The 17,500-nt window shown below is 35.1% G+C and overlaps 1 protein-coding gene across 1 annotated transcript in view; it reads right to left on the reverse strand.

The window, feature by feature from the left end:
* Window positions 1-1,393: 1,393 nt before the first annotated feature.
* Window positions 1,394-17,500, reverse strand: part of ppa1a (inorganic pyrophosphatase 1a) — a 22,761-nt gene continuing 6,654 nt past the window's right edge. Inside the window, exons 4-11 of the mRNA XM_077230845.1 lie at window positions 9,420-9,539; window positions 9,046-9,132; window positions 7,131-7,257; window positions 6,929-7,056; window positions 5,876-5,961; window positions 3,733-3,802; window positions 2,347-2,386; window positions 1,394-1,554 (exon numbers count right to left, since the gene is read on the reverse strand). Coding sequence (XP_077086960.1) covers window positions 1,532-1,554; window positions 2,347-2,386; window positions 3,733-3,802; window positions 5,876-5,961; window positions 6,929-7,056; window positions 7,131-7,257; window positions 9,046-9,132; window positions 9,420-9,539 — 681 coding nt within the window. The 3' untranslated portion in view covers window positions 1,394-1,531. The remainder of the gene's footprint in view (window positions 1,555-2,346; window positions 2,387-3,732; window positions 3,803-5,875; window positions 5,962-6,928; window positions 7,057-7,130; window positions 7,258-9,045; window positions 9,133-9,419; window positions 9,540-17,500) is intronic.

Genomic DNA, 17,500 nt, shown 5'->3' on the forward strand with positions numbered 1-17,500 from the left:
TGTGTTTGTGTGCTTGTAATATTTGAGAGAGAAAAACTCAACTGCAAATCTAAAATCCAATCACTGTGTGACCAGTGGAGTTTGCTGGCACCCAGTGGGGAAAATCTGTCACTGCGCCCAAACAAAATCTTACCGAAAGCTCTTTTTTTTTTTTGGATATCATCCTCAAATTTGGAACACAACTTGTTTAGATTTATGGCTTTGAATTTATATCAGTTTTGGAGTTCAACATGTTTCATAAAATATATATTTTATATAAAATAATGATCATACTGTTCATAAATCATTTCATAAACTTAAACCTCTATACAAACTTTTTGTTTTCACTTTTTTCACTTGTTTAAATTCAGCAATAATCTACCAAGGGTCCCCTTTAAAATGAGACCAAACTTAAGTTTTTTCTTCCAAGCATAAAGTTTTTATGACAGTTTTTTGACATGGACATTTTTGTCCTCTATGTACCTATGTGCAAAACTGCATACAGTATTTTGCTGTACTCTGCTGCCATCTGCTGGTGGCTCTGTGTAACTGCAGTGTAAGGTGGCGTAAGCTTTGATCAACTGTTTTATCTGTTCAGACTGTTGTTCTGCGGCAGAATAATGTAAAGTCAACGCTTCTGGACATGGTCATGAACTGTAAGTGCTGTTCTTTAAAATGAACGCTTTGATGTGGATTGAATCACACTTTAATGGCTTTAGATCGCTAACCGCTCTCAGTGCAGGCCAGTTGCACTTACGATTACTGACCACTAGATGTCACTGTTTACACATTTATTACAACACCTGATTACTTACTGCGCTTAATCTGGATATTCATTTAAAAGTTTTATATGGCTGAATATTCAATCAAGGGCATTTTTACTCGAAATCTTAAACATATCCATATTAAAACATCAATCGCATATCCTGTAATAAAACTCTCATCTCTGCCTTAATCAACCTTTAAGTGGATTTTAATCTGATTTTGTGTGATAGTAATGACAAGCCCAAAATCACCTGGTTGACATTTCAAACACAGCAGATGCTGCTACATTGATGACGGTTGCCATGGTGATGGTGCATAAAGTCAATAGGCTTGTTCGACTTGAACCGGCGCTGCACAGACCGATCGGTTGATGACATCAAAGTACCGCGAGAGCGATTAGAGAGCAGACGGCTCCTTATGCTTTTGAATCGCTCTCGCGGTACTTTGATGTCATCAACCGATCGGTCTGCGCAGCGCCGGTTCAAGTCGAACAAGCCTAATAATAACATCATCATGATGGAAACAATTACCTGTTGAACCACGATCAGGTATACTTATAGTGATTAAAATAAATGACAAACTAATCGAATATGCTACAATTAGATGTTCTTTTAACATCACAAATTACCATAGATGAGGACATCTGTCTAGCATCACAACTTTTCTCAGACCTCTACAACTTTATAAACCAACAGTGTTTATCAGTAACTAATACAATATATATCAGAAATATTGATGGATTCGCCCTTGTTCCCGTCACAGTCAGCTGATGATCTTCTATGTCTGTTTAGTAATAGAACCATTTATCAGCTAGAAAGAAAGAGAAAAAAGATTTATTATTTATTTATATGAAGCGTCTGACAGAATCCATATAGATTTTTTCTTTTAACAGTGTGTGGAATGATTGTAAAAAAAAAAAAAATCCAGACCTATAAATTTATTTTTGTTACAAACGCTATAAGAAACTTATACACAACCCTATTAGCATCACAGTCCTGAATGCTTGAATCTGATTGGTTGACGAACGTTCTAAGGAAACGCACGGCTAAAGTAGTTCCAGCAGGTCTTGGCCGCATTACAGTTCATATCACTTCGCCACATGATTTCAGTTATTCTTACAGCTGACAACAACAAAAGAACCAAAATACACAATGACAGTGACCAAGCAAATAAATATGATGAACAATAGGATAACAAAAGAAACTATTTTCATGATTTGTGCCACAAAATTACTTTTTATTATGTACAGAGAACACATACTCTCTCCCGCTCAAACAAACAAACACACACACACACACACACACACACAGTAACGTACGGTTGAGAGACGCACAGACTGAGGTAATTCACACACGCTTAATCTCCCTCTCTAACTGCATTAATAACATCATCATTACTCTACTATCAGTGGCTGAAGCGTTACTAGCTCTAAAATGTCATTTTGGAATTAGCAAAGGAGGCTTGGGATGAGATGCGTAAGAAAGTAGTCCTCCGCTTCGCGTCGTGGCAATTGTTCCATAACGTTTCATAATGACTTATTTTACTGTTTACTATCATCTGTTGATCAGAAGCTTTCGGAAGGAGTCAGGACGGATCACTCACCTGAGCTGGGCACCGGCTCTGGCTCACCGTAAGGACGAGCCTGAGAACACAAGGCAGATTCTAATTTCTTACAGGGATAATTCAACACAAATGACGATATATAGTGATTATGATGACGTCAAAACCTGTCACTGCTTCCCTCAGGATTTTCAATTTACGAGTAAAATAAAGTTTACATTAACATAAATTAGGCTACACACAACCATATCGAAAACACATTTTTAATTTGTAAAGCTGTTTTGTTTATTTTTTAAAAAGTGTCTAATACAGTAAGTAACTAATAACATTTTGGGGTGCGAGTATGCAAACGTTCAAGTATCGTCAACTTATGTTTATCACAGACTTTATTTTACTCAGAAATTTAAAGTCCCCATGAAAACCCAAGTTAGCCTTACTGTTATCTATAAGCTAGTGCTCCAAAACAATGACAAAATTCTCATTCAGAAGATATAATCATTTCAAACTTAGTCTCTCATTTCTGCCAATATGGATGGATCAACGATTTTGATGACATCACTCTGCACTTCAGCTTCTCATCAAATTTTCTGTCCAATCTGAAGCTCCGCCCCAACACTATAAATAGACGCTGAAGCTGGGGCTGAAATTGGTCACTTGTTCACACATTTACTGTTTTATACACGCATGCTGAATGGTACAGTGCACTAAATAGGGGATATAGGTACAGTGTAAATATGCTTTTCATTGTGGCGAATGAAGTCTGGTTTCACGATAGTGTTACGCTGTCCAGAGACACGATGGTACAGAGCGGATCATGTGGTCGAGTCGCCGCAGAACAAAAAACGTATCGGACCCATTTGATTTCTGGACAGAATGCTGTATTTTTAAGCGATATGGAGGAGATTAAAAGGAGAAACGGTTAGAGATCAACGGCTCTGGCCGAGCTGTGATATAAACCAAACGCTATTGGCTATTTTAAAAAGGGGAGGGGCTGTTTGATATGCCCCGCCCCCTGTCTTCCTGTGACGTCAACGCATTGAATAATGCTTTTCAACAAGGCAGTTCAGTGGGACTTTAAAAACATATGATATAGTTAAAGGGATAGTTCACCCAAAAATGTAAATTCTGTCAGTATTTACTCTCCCTCATGTTGTTCAACCCCGTAAGACCTTCGTTCATCTTCGTTCAAAACCTCTCCTGTTTAAATCGACACGATGGCGAGTAAATGACTGACATTTAATTTTTAGGTGAGAATTTAAACAGACCATTGACAAGAATATTAAACTGTCACCAGACTTTAGTCAAAGTGATTTTTATATAATTTGCAATTGCATGATTATTAAATCCTAACAGACCCCAGGCAATTTTAATTCTATGTGTGTGTGTGTGTGTGTGTGTGTGACAGAAGAGTTGATAGAAAACACTCACTGAATCGACAATGGCTTTGGCTTCGGTGCCGGAGACGCAGAAGGGACTGTCGGAGACACAGGTGTTCATACTGCGAGACACATGTATTTGAAGCAGAAGCGTAACATTGAAATATGATCAAAGCAAATTTTCATTCTGTCTAGAGGTGATGTGAACTGTTTAAATCTAATATCTAATCTTCAGAAAGCCGGACAACACGATTCTCAATCCTAGCGTGACGACGAAGCCCGTCTTGCTGTCTAATGTCTGCATTTTTACCTCGAATGTTTGTTTAGAAAGAATGCATGCTTCATATTGAATACATGTTGCGTGAAGCTCAAAAGCAATTCATTCAAGTGGTGCATACTTTAGTGAAGTGAATATTAAAAGGAAAAGCCATAAAACTGCCTTCGTATTATCATATCTTTCACATTTTGATCTAAAATGCTCCCTATGTATGTAGACAGCACACGACACTCTTTAAAATAAAGCTTCCAAAAGGAGGTTTCAGTGAACAGTAACGAAAACTAGAATGTACATTTCCTGAAGAAAAGTTGAGTCGGTTGCTAGGGTGTGGTACATGATTGCATACGAGCCAACACACATGTCCGTACGATGTTCTGGTGCTGAGATATGGCTTATTCATGTTGTTAAGGTTGTTGCTAGGGTGTACTGGGTTGTTGCTAGGACATTGCTAGGCGGTTGCTAGGGTGTTCTGGGTGGTTGCTATGGTGTAAAAAAAATCCCCTTATTTGTACTTTGCACGTGACGTCACAAGTACTGGCTGGCGGGCAAGAACGTCGTTCTCTAGCAACGAAACCCAGTAAACTAATCAAGGATCTTGCCAGGACGTCGCCAGTTTTAATATACAAAAGTTGGTGTTTTGAGGTGTAAACGACATGCCAGGTAGTTGTTGTGCGATTGGATGCACTATTATTCAGCATAATCGGGTTAAGACCGTGCATGTAAACGCACTCATTGCTCACCGCGTTCTCTCAGAGACGACGATGGATATAACGGTATAGCGACGACTATCTTAATTTACTGGCTTAATATTTCCCAAGTGGACCTACATTAATGGCAGTAAAAAATTAGAAGAAAATTTCTTTTTAAACAAGGTTTTGAAGCTGCTTTTGATTTTCACAGATGGCAGAGTTGTGATGTTCGTGAACTAAAGACTGCTATTTTGTTTCCATAGCACATTAACAAAACGTTTAATGACACTAATAACACTAAAAACAATACAATTAATAAATATTAATAATATCACTAAAATGATATAGAGCTCAGGATCGTTTCGTCATTTTAGTGATATTATTAATGTTTAGTAATCGTATTGTTTTTTTTTATTGTTATTAGTGTCATTAAACGTTCTGTTAATGTGCTATGGAATCAAAATAGCCTCACTATATAATTGATTGTAGTATTGGAAATTTGCAAGGCTGCAATTCCCCTGGCTGGCCACTGTTTGTCGCCATTTTGTCAGCGTTTGTTGCACGCCAGGTATCCATGGTAGTCACCATGAAAATGTAGAAAATGTAAAGAACCTTTTGTGGAATGGAAATATTCCGTGGATTGTCGTTGTCTTTCTTTATTGCTACACTCAAAAAATGAATTCATTACTTGATTTAAATTAATTTAAAATTGTATGCATTTCATTCAAATTAGATCAGTTTAGTTGGATTAACACAATTTAGTTGAATTAGGTCAAAATTAATTTACTTAATTGCATGTAGGCTATTTTTCTGCCTTTACAGCCCTTTTAACACTGTTTTCTCTCCATATTGATCCTCCAGAATCTGCTCAGACACATTCACCGAAGAGAACGTGTTTCCCAGGCTTGATCATGGCTGCAGAGAACGATCCCTATAGTATAAAGGTACGAACACATTCCTGACACGTATGACCCTCTGTTTGAGGACGGCCTGGAGAATGTGAATATGTGATGCAGACGGACCACGCTGGGCTTGTCAATTACATCTGTCCTCTTTTATCAGGCAAAAGAGAACATCTCGAACCCTGTCTAGAAATCAACATTCACTTGTCATTGGGTGATATGTGCGTTTTTAGTGCAACATCACAGAGAATGACTCATCTGAGCAGCTCTGTGTTGATTATAGTTTGAGCTAAAGCTAAATTATAGACTGACTGCATGCCGTCTCACCAGTTCAGTTCTCCAGCGTCTGTTTTCTTGGAGATTAGAGCTTTCCAGAAGCTATGAGTGTCCTTAATTGTTTTAATGGCAAAATCCTGCAGACCATAAATGAGAAAATACATTTTTAAAACATTTAAAAAAATAGGCCTATAATATATTTGCTACATTTTTTGCATAAAAAAAAAAGAAAACTCATAATTTAAAACTGATCAAGCAAAACAATATTTAGTGTATTTACTAAAGATTAACATTTTAAAACATTTAAGAACATATGCATATTTTAAAAGCATTTCAAAAATAAAAAAATCAAATTTAGTGTATTTACTCAAAATAAAAAATTTAAAACATAGAGAAAATATATTGGCTTGTATATTTGCTAAGTATAAAATATTTAAAAATAAAAAATATAGTATATTTACTAAATATATTTTAAGAAATATAGAATATATATTCTCATTTTAATGCATTTAAAAACAAAAATGTATTCAGTATATTTACTAAAAATAATATAGAAAATATATAGGTAGTAGATAAAATATTTTGAAAAATAGTATATTTACTAAAATTTTTTTTTTTAAATATAGCCTAATATATTTGCTAATTTTAAAGCATTTCAAAATACAATTTAGTATATTTATTATCAAAATAAACATTTAAAAAGATTTAAGAAAATACATAGTAGGCTATATTTACAAATTCTTAAAGCATTTAAAACCAAAAATGATTTTATATATTTACTAAAACCATTTTTTAAAAGATATAGGCCTAGTATATTTGCCAATTAAAAATATTCAAAAACAAAAATAAAAACAGTTTTAAACATTAAAATAAAAACATTTACATCCTCTAAATATAATGTTCTGTTTTATGTGGTTGCCAGTTTTAAGATGTTCTTTGTGAGACATTTAAAATTGCTTAAAATGCTGGATAATCTCAAATCTGTGAGAAAAATTAAAATGGCATGCTTGAATTCTCTTGCCTTGATGGCATGGAGAGAAAAACATCTTCATTATTAGCCATCAGGGAGAAGTCATTAATCAAATGTCATCTCTCCTATCTTACCCTGTTCTTAAATTCCCCATTGAAGGCAAATTGGTTTTCCGGCTTCCCATCAGGCACTTTATACATCTTGAACCAATCAAGTGTGGCCTGCAGGAATCCAGGCTTGAGTCTGTGCACGTCATCGATGTCTGTGAACGACAGAACTCGCTGAGATTTAACATCACACTAATTATTACAGATGCAGAAGGTAAAGCTCTCAAACCATTGAAGTCTTCAGCCTCTGGGTCCTCGACATTAATAACAATGACTTTCCAGTCGGTTTCTCCTTCATCTATGAGCGCCAGAGTCCCCAACACCTTCACACGGATGATTTCCCCTCGAGAGCAAACCTGCACGCAAACACACGCGAGGACCAGCAAGCATGAGTACTTTAGGATTTTGTACATCGTTTTGATTGAGAATGATTCCCAAATGCATCATTCAGATCAAAGTGTGAAGCGGTTTGACAAAAACAACGTATTTTTTCCGTTTTTGTTCTCACAGATCAAAACAGATCAAATGTCACTGTGGCACAACAGCAACTTTTAGACTACAAAAGATCTGTTTCCAGCTGATAAAACACTTCAGAGAGGCAAGGCAAGGCAAGGCAAGTTTATTTATATAGCACATTTCATACACAATGGTAATTCAAAGTGCTTTACATAGAAGAAATTAAAATAATCAAAAGAAATCAGAATAATTAAAACAGTTTAGAATAAAAGATAAAATACAGAAATCAGAATAATTAAAACATAAAATAAAATACAGTGCAAACAGTCGGACGAACAGTGGCACAGTGCTCATTCAGTAAATGCACAGCTAAACAGATGTGTTTTGAGTCTGGATTTGAATGTGACTACTGTAGGAGCACATCTGATCTCTTCTGGAAGCTGGTTCCAGCGGCGGCTGGCATAGTAGCTAAAAGCAGACTCGCCATGCTTCGAGTGAACCCTTGGTATTTCTAGCCGATGTGATCCTAATGATCTGAGTGATCTGTTGGGTTTATATTCAGTGAGCATATCTGCAATGTATTGAGGTCCTAGGCCATTGAATGATTTATATACCAGTAATAATACTTTAAAATCAATCCTAAATGTAACTGGCAGCCAGTGTAAATAAAAGAGCTTTATAAATAAATTTATAAAGCTCTGATTTGTAAAGAGAGCAAATCAGAGCTTTATAAATGGAAAATTCACAACTATAGAAATTTCTTTTAAGATAATTTCCATTACTTGTGCTTTAATTATTTTGGTATCTGATGTTGATTTAATTTTATTTATAACTTTCATAATTGATCATATTGAAAGTTTGTTATTTACTATCATTATAATTATTTAATTTAGTATCTGATGTTGATTTAATTTAATTTTATATATACAGTATATAATAAACATTTATTAATATAATATTATATACACACATATATATATATATATATATATATATATATATATAAATAAAATGTAGGAGTGCTATTTTCTATTATTATAATTATTTAATTTACTATATGATGTTGATTTCATTTAATTTTATATATATATACAGTATATAATAAACATTTAATAATATAATATATATATATATATATATATATATATACACAGTGATGTGAATAAGTTAGGACACCCACGCTAAAGTTGCCTAAAAAGAGGAATAAAAAATCATCTTTTGGAAATTAAGGCATTAAGATCAATTTCCAAAAGATGATTTTTTTCCCCTCTTTTTAGGCAACTTTAGCGTGGGTGTCCTAACTTATTCACACACACACACACACACATATATATATATATATATATATATATATATATATATATATATATATATATTTATATAAATATATATATATATATTTATATATATATATATATATAAAATAATATTTAATAATATAGTATTTATATTATTTTATATTTATATATATTATTTATATTAATATAATTTATTTAATAATATTATATATATGTATAATTGTGTTATTTACTATTATATATAATTAATTTAGAATCTGATGTTGATTTAATTTAATTTTGTGTATATATATATATATATATATATATATATATATTTATATATTTATATATATGTATGACAGGAAATCAGTTCCAAGTGTTGAATGACTTTCTGACTCAGGTCTTTACTTTATTCCCAATGTCACAGATATCGATCGGATCGTTATCGCCACAGCAGCCCGTGTCTCCGTCCCGGTGCCCTGGATCCTCCCATGTCTGGAAAATATGAAAAATAAACTGTCCATTCATTCAGTATTTCTGAGCTTGTCACTCATACGAATGCACACACTGATGTGACTGAGGTGAGTTCTGCTGTCGCTGATAACATTTCCTCGCTAATGCCTCGGGACAAATCTTTCTGCCTGCTTGCGTTGCCATCTAAATGTGCATGAAATTTCTCTCTCTAAACTCGTTCATGCATGAACCTCTCTTTTCCCTGGGGTTTTATATTCTGCATGCTTCACTTTAAGCGTCTGCAAAAGCCTTTGGATGTGAACGCAAACCTGAGGAATCGCTCCATAGTTCCAGATGTAGCCCTTATGAGGAAACACGTTGCTAACATAGCGTAGATTCCCTTTCTTCATGTCCTGCTTCAGTGGATTAAGGGGATCTTTAGTGGCGATCTGGAGAAACAAGAGGAATATTTCAGAATTAACTCCCCTTATTTTTTATTACAAAACCTGTTTGATGTTCTTCTCCCATAAAATGTCAAACAGAAAGTAAAAACTGCTCAGAAATTAGATGGTGGTTTATACTGTCAAAAAGCGGCATAAAATGATTCGAGCTCTAGATTCAAGTCATATAATCAAGACAAATCATATCCAGATTCATAAATCACTTTTAAAACCACAGAGTGCAAAAGTGCTGTACAATTTAAATCAAATTTGATGATTTGTTACTCAAGAACGGTTTGGTGAATCAAAGCGCTTTTGATAGATTTTGCCAGCATGGTTTGAAGATGATCTGAGCCAATTTTAGTGAGAAAAAAAGGATGTTTTTTCCGCAAAATTCTAAATGGCGGGAAAATTTTCGATGACGTCATAGTTTGTCTAGAGCCAATGAATCAGAGGAAAAAATATTTTTGTTTCTAGTGGTTCAAAAGTTATTAGCATAAAAATAAGGGAAAGTTTGGACAGTTGGTGGCGCTAGAGAGATTGAGTTAAAGATTTCAAATTTGCTGAGGTGAAGGTTGGGACTGTCCTCTATCAGTGTGCCAAATTTCACAACTTTTTACCATACATTTCTATGGGCTGCCGTAGACTCAAGAGCAGAAGAAGGTCAAGGTCACTTTTATTTACATTGCACCTTAAAGGGGTCATCGGACGCCCATTTTCCACAAGTTGGTATCATTCTTTAGGGTCTTCATGTAAAGTTTGTAACATACTTTGTAACATGTTTGTAACATAATTCCTCAATGGTTGTGTAAAACAACACCCACAGCTCAAAAACAGCTCTGCTCACAGCGACCCGTTTCAGTGCATGTCTCTTTAAATGATAATGAGGTGCATGTCTCTTTAAATGATAATGAGGTGCATGTCTCTTTAAATGATAATGAGGTGCATGTCTCTTTAAATTATAATGAGGTGCATGTCTCTTTAAATGATAATGAGGTGCATGTCTCTTTAAATGATAATGAGGTGCATGTCTCTTTAAATGATAATGAGGTGCATGTCTTTTTAAATGATAATGAGCAAATGCCCCCCCCCCCCCCCTCCCCTTTCATGAGGGCCGGGGAAATATGCTAATATGGGAAATATGCTAATACAAGAAATATGCTAATACGGGACAGTCTGTCAGTGGTCGTGGGCGGAGCATGAGCATTATGACATCATGTTGCTCAGAAAATCCAAACGTCTTGATTAATGAGAGTGTTTAGACTTTTTGAGGATTAAAAAAAGGAGTGAATGGATTTTTTTTATTGTATGGCGGTTGTGTCCACACACTGCATACACATTTATATGCAAACACCATATAAAAGTGCATTTTGCATCCAATGACCCCAAGGTGCTTCACAAAAAAACAATAAAAGTAACAGTCACACAAAAATACAGAGTATAAAAATTTTAATTAGCAACCTAACCATTAAACCATAAACCATTTTAAAATCAAGACTAAGAACTTTACTCACTAAGATTAACATATCTAAAATTATGAAAAGGCCAGAGAAAAATATATGACTTAAATGACTTAAATGCAGATAAAGAAGAAGATTGAGGTAATATAAAAATATGGACAAGACTCTCATCTTTAGATGTCAAGACAATGTTAAATGACAATGACAAGATATAGCTTATTCATGTGTTTGTATGGTTACTAGGGTACTCTATATGGTTGCTATGGTCTGCTTATACAGTTTATGGGATGATATTTGAAGACTAGTTGACAGTCTGAGTCAAAAAAGCCGAATTCAATGTTTCTATATTTCCTGGAGCTGAGATATAGCTTGTAAATGTTGTTTTATGGTTGCTAGGGGGACCTAAGTGGTTGCTAGGGCACAGCTATGAAGTTATTATGTCACTACTTATTGGCTACTTGATAGGCCGAGTCAAAAGAGCCCAACCCCAAGACTCTATGACCTTCTGAGTCAAAGATATGATTTTTTAAAATTTTTGTGCCAATGTTCCAGTTTTTTACAGTCGCTAGGACACATTTCTCAATACTTAGGTCACTTTTTCAAAACTCTTCACACAGTTCTCCAAACCAACTTTCAGCTCGGCACAGCAGCTCATTTCACTTTCAAAATGCACTAAAACTACCAAATCACTTCATACATGTCTCAAATCAACATATTCTTGCATCACACTAGCAAAGGTTGACAGACAACAAACACACTTTGTCACCCACAAAACAATGACCTAAAAAACACTAACAACAGGTAGCATTATACAACGTTTTCTTCTGTAAAACAAGCACACCTCTCTACTGTTTAGAATTCACTGCAATATATGTTACTGGAGTGAATCAGACATAATGCAGTATGCTTCAATATATTTTATGTCTTTTTTTTTTTTGCACAGACTAATTCCAAAATACAATCATTTATATACACACATTCACCGATACAGATACAATAGGAATCAGCTTTGGCTGGTCTCATTGTCCAATTGTTTTTATAGCATTGCATTTTTAGATTCAAAATATATTTCTCTACAATATTACTGTAGAAATGTTGCAAATTGATGTCATATTCAGTTTTGTATTATGTTGTTTTGAACTTAGTTTTTTACAGTCGCTATGACAATTTTTTCAATACTTGTAACAAATTTTCTAAACTTTTAACAGTTAGCACTACATCCGTCTGTGTAAGCTATACTATTAACACATTTCTTGTTGCTTTAACATGACGAGAATACTTTTTGTGCACAAAAACAAACAAAAATAACGACTTTATTTCAACTATTCATTTCCTTCTCTGTGGGCGTCGAGTGAGTTCACTAGTGTAACAGCGCAGCGCTTCTGTTGTTGTACGTCACACGCATCACACACATGACCAGCGTCGGCCAATAGTGAGCCTACATGTGACGTAGCTCTACGCTATCACACTACGCTAACTCACTACGCTATCACACTACGCTAACTCACTCAAGACCCACAGAGAAGGAAATGAATAGTTGAAATAAAGTCGTTATTTTTGTTTGTTTTTGCGCACAAACAGTATTCTCGTCGCTTGATTAGCTTAAGATTGAGCCACTGTAGTCACTTGGACTATTTTAACGATGTCTTTAATAACTTTTCGGGGAACAAGTTTCAATCCCTTAGAAGCCTATGGAGGAGTGATCCAGCTCTCAGATTTAATCACCAATATCTTAATTCATGTTCAGAAGATGAACGAAGGTCTTACGGGGTTGAACAACATTATCAAGAGTAACTATCCCTTTAATGTAATTTGAAAGATGTAGTCATTGAATGCATTTTGTGCCAAAGCAATGATAAAGATGCACAGTTTAGCCCACATATACTTCTGTTGTGCTCACTGTGTGAAGAGTTTTGAAAAAGTGACCTAAGTATTGAGAAATGTGTCCTAGCGACTGTAAAAAACTGTAAGTCTATGGGACATTTTTCGGCAAATTTTTCGCATGCCGGATGAACATCGTACTGAGATTCGACTGAGACATAAACTGATGCCAGACCGTGCAAGGCTTTAAATGCCAAGCTTAAAACCTTGTAATCAATTGTGTTTTTGACCGGTATCCAGTGTTGGGCATAAACACGTTACTAGTAACGCATTACTTTTGACAGTAACTCATACTGTAACGCAATACTTTTTAAATAAATTAACTCCGTTACCGTTACCATATGGTGCGTTGTCCATTACCTTTTTAAATTAATTAATTTTGGCTGAAGTGTAGCCTACAGCCTAACCTGTTTGCAGCAGCGACGCATTGTAGAATTGGTGGTAGGGTTGCTTGCCACCCGTCCCTTAAAATACAGAATTGTCCCATATTTACAAGTAAAATGATGCGTCCCGTATCAAATCAATAAGGGAAGCGATTTGTCCCGTATTTTACATAAGGCCCACACATAGTTGGATAAAAACATAAGGAATTACTATACTAATAGCAAATAGCCTATAAAGAAATCAATTTCACAATAATGTTACATTATGATTAGAATCAAATGAATTTTGTCAATTTTCTAAGCTTATAAAATGCACATTTATACGGGCTAAATTTTATAGGCCTAAAATATTGTTTAGTAATTCTGTGAATTACACTGCGCAAACCAAAGTAATACTACCCACCGGATGAAGAAGGGTTGGCTCTCGGGCTCCACAGAACAAAATATTTATTTTATTTTATTTTATTTTTAGTGTTCGCATTTATGAGGTAGAAACAATGATACGGACGTACGTGAGCGCTCTGAAAGCGGCACTAAAATATGCTTTAAGACTTTCACAGAGACATCAAACAGAAAGCACAAAACCTTTCTTTAAAGTGAATTTCGTTTTGTATTAATTGTATCTTAATTTTAATCAATGTTTCATCAACCAATTGCCTGGATTTAATAAATAAGAAGTAAATATAGCAGACGATAGATAAGAAACGGAGGCGCCGGCGCGTGAACTGGAGCTCGTCTCATAAACGAACCGAAACTCGGCGTATAATGTAACGTATTTGCCTCACAGACATGTCTACTTTTAAACAGAACAATTCAAAACGAAAGAAAACAGACTACAGACTGCTCTCTGCTTATGTAATCCGTATGAAATGATTCTCTCTGGCAAGAGAGAAATGCAAAGATCTCTCTACTGCGAAGATCGCGAGTCAGCATAGCGAGTCACCACAGGAATCCTTGTGATATATTCAGTTTGTGCTGGTCTGACTTAAGTAAAATAGTGTTTAAAAATTACTTTCTGTTTAAGTCAGTTTTGTGTTTGTGTAGACCATAACGCATAAAAAAACATTAATGGGGACATTAAAATAAAAAAAATTTTTTAAAGTAACTAAAAAGTTACTTTTAACAGTAATGCATTACTTTTTGGTGTAAGTAATCAACAAAGTAATTGAGTTACTTTTTTAATGAAGTAACTGTAACTAGTTACTATATCTTAGCATTACTAAGATGCACAACACTGCCGGTATCCAATGTAAATGTAATAAAATAGGGGTGATATGCTCCGCTTCCTGCTCACGGGACCTTATTTGGGAAAAAATTTGTATGGTAGTCAATGGCGAGATACAACTTACGTTTATATTCCATCTGAACTGTGCCCTGAATTACACATATGATGTTCGTCAATTTAAAAGACGATTATGAAAGTCAAGAAAGTCAGTTTGTCATAAAACAGAAGAGTAACATTTAGTTTTATGTGAAAATCGCTCAATTAACTATATCTCTCGTCTCGCACTATGTACGTCACCAAGCTCGTGTGTGTGTGTGCAGTCTGGTACAAAACACACAGGCATGACAGCGTAACGTTACGATTATAACGTTAGACTATAGAAATGACAGACGTTAGCTTCAGTAAAGTTAGCTTCATTCTTTGAGAGGAAAGGTGTGACGTCACATGTGTGCCTTTTGGGTTTGTAGTCTTCTTAATTACGTCTTATAACTCAACAGTTTTACATCAAACTGCCACTTTCTTGACTTTAAAATGTATCTTTTAAATTGCCAAACATCATATGTGTAATTCAGGGCACAATTCAAACGGGATCAAAATATTTGTTGTCTCTCGCCATTGACTGCCATACAGTATTTTTCCGAAATAAGGTCACATGGTGCACCAGAAGGGGAGGGGCTTAGGCTCTCTATAGGGAAAACTGGGTAATACCAGAATATAGAGCATTGCAATAATCTTGTGTAGTGGTAGTTTCTTCTAATTCTTCTGTACCACCTTTTGAAGTCAGTCTAACTACAACCAGTATTTGAAACACGAGCAAACCAAACGTTCCTCCTTTTAAATGTTTACTTTCAAAACATAAAATTATACATAAACGCACGGTCAAAAAACTGTGTTGCTTCCAGCGTCTCTAACTTCAAACTAAAAACTACAGTAATTACATCCAGTCACTTACGCTTTGACGTAGTGCTATCTGACTGAAAGCTCAAAATACTGAGATGTTATCAGATCTAAACATTACTAAATCATGCATTTTAAACCAATACATTTCTTATGAATTTTTTTTTACTGTTTTTAAATTAATTTATTATTTCAGAAGAACTAGTTCCTATGTGGCCTTGTAAAAAACAAAAGGCATGATTGACTGTCTCTAGGTCACTAAAAGCATTTCAATTTCTGAAAGCTGGAAAAAACTGGCTCTGACAACAGTTTATTTGTTTGTCGATTTTTAACTCTGAATCAACAGCAACTCCCAAGTTCTTTACATGAGTGAAAACTAACAGATGCGGTACTCAGTGCCTGGACCCTAATAAATATTATATTAGAGAAAAAGATAAAGTAAACGCCACAAATACATCTTCTGTCATTGAAAATAGTGAAAGCCTCATTAAACAAATACGTCTCCAGACTGCTTTAAACATGTTTACAGAGGAAGAGAAATTTATAAAAATTAGTAATCCATTCCACAACTTGGGGGATTTGTGAGGAACAGAGAAAAATCTAAAGCATAACTGACAGAAAATCACTATTAAATCTCATATGCATGTGCTATCAATTCCAATACGACATATTTAGACATGCTGTTTTCTCTGCTCAGAAATCTATTCATATTTCAGATGCCCTAAATTAAAAATCATTTTTCCTTCTGTTTTTCATATTGTCAAGAATATGTGCTTTAGAAGCACTTTGTTAAATGTTCTTCCTCATTTGTTTGGAAACAATATTTCTGCTAAATATGCTTGTTGACATTCTACATAGTCATGCTGATTGCTTAATGATTGGTTTCTTCATAAACGTGTGTTAAAATCCAGTTACTGAAACAAATCCTTCAGGAATCCAAAAGCTTTCAATCTAAGTATTTAGAACCTTAAATGGATTCATTTAATGGATTTGGTTTTAATTAATTTAATTTTTCATTATAATTATGAGTAAAAAAAAAAAAAAAAAATTAGCTCATAAACATACTTGGTCACTAGAAAAAAATTAAATAACCCATTAAACATGAAAGCATAATGCAGTAATTCAAAACATTTCTCCTTATATATAGAACCTTTAAAATTGAGTCAAGAACCCCAATGCTGGGTTGTTTTAACACAATTTTGGGTCAAATATGGACAAAACCAAAGGTTGGGTTAAAAATTCAAATAACGCAATGGCCGGGTTTTGTCCATATTTGACCCAAAGTTGGGTTGAAACATATAGAACCACATTGAACCTTTTGTCTAAGAGTGCAGATGCAGATTCATAGAAAATCTCTCTCGGAAAACATAATTGATATTTTTAATCTTTTGAAAGACTCCTGATGAACAGATATTGCACTGACGCTTCAGTGACAGCTGAGAGTGTGAGATATCAGGACTGAACTCATTTAATCACTCCGATCCTGCGATGGTCCTTAAGAGACAATTAGTTCACGTCCCTTTGATTTGAACTCTTGTCCTTATATTCAGTTCAGATAATCAAACATGAGAAGTGTGTGACGTCCGTCCGTGAGCTTGAACACGATATAACGGTTAATGTGTTTTAGGAATGATTAGTGTGTGTGTGTATGTGTGTGTGTTGAGCTTCTTAACAAGACTAGTTCACTTCTTAGTCAGACGCCTGGACCGCCTGGACCTCCTGTGTGTGTGTGTGTGTGTGTGTGTGTGTGTGTGTGTGTGTGTGTGTGTGTGTGTGTGTTGAGCTTCTTAACAAGACTAGCTCACTTCTTAGTCAGACGCCTGGACCGCCTGGACCTCCTGTGTGTGTGTGTGTGTGTGTGTGTGTTGAGCTTCTTAACAAGACTAGCTCACTTCTTAGTCAGACGCCTGGACCGCCTGGACCTCCTGTGTGTGTGTGTGTGTGTGTGTGTGTGTGTGTGTGTGTTGAGCTTCTTAACAAGACTAGCTCACTTCTTAGTCAGACGCCTGGACCGCCTGGACCTCCTGTGTGTGTGTGTGTGTGTGTGTGTGTGTGTGTGTGTGTGTGTGTGTGTGTGTGTGTGTGTGTGTGTGTGTGTGTGTGAGAGAGAGAGTGTAAGAGTGT

Source organism: Siphateles boraxobius, unplaced genomic scaffold (assembly GCF_051911475.1).
Source record: "Siphateles boraxobius isolate OS27281-9 unplaced genomic scaffold, OSU_SipBor_1 151, whole genome shotgun sequence".
Taxonomy (NCBI): domain Eukaryota; kingdom Metazoa; phylum Chordata; class Actinopteri; order Cypriniformes; family Leuciscidae; genus Siphateles; species Siphateles boraxobius.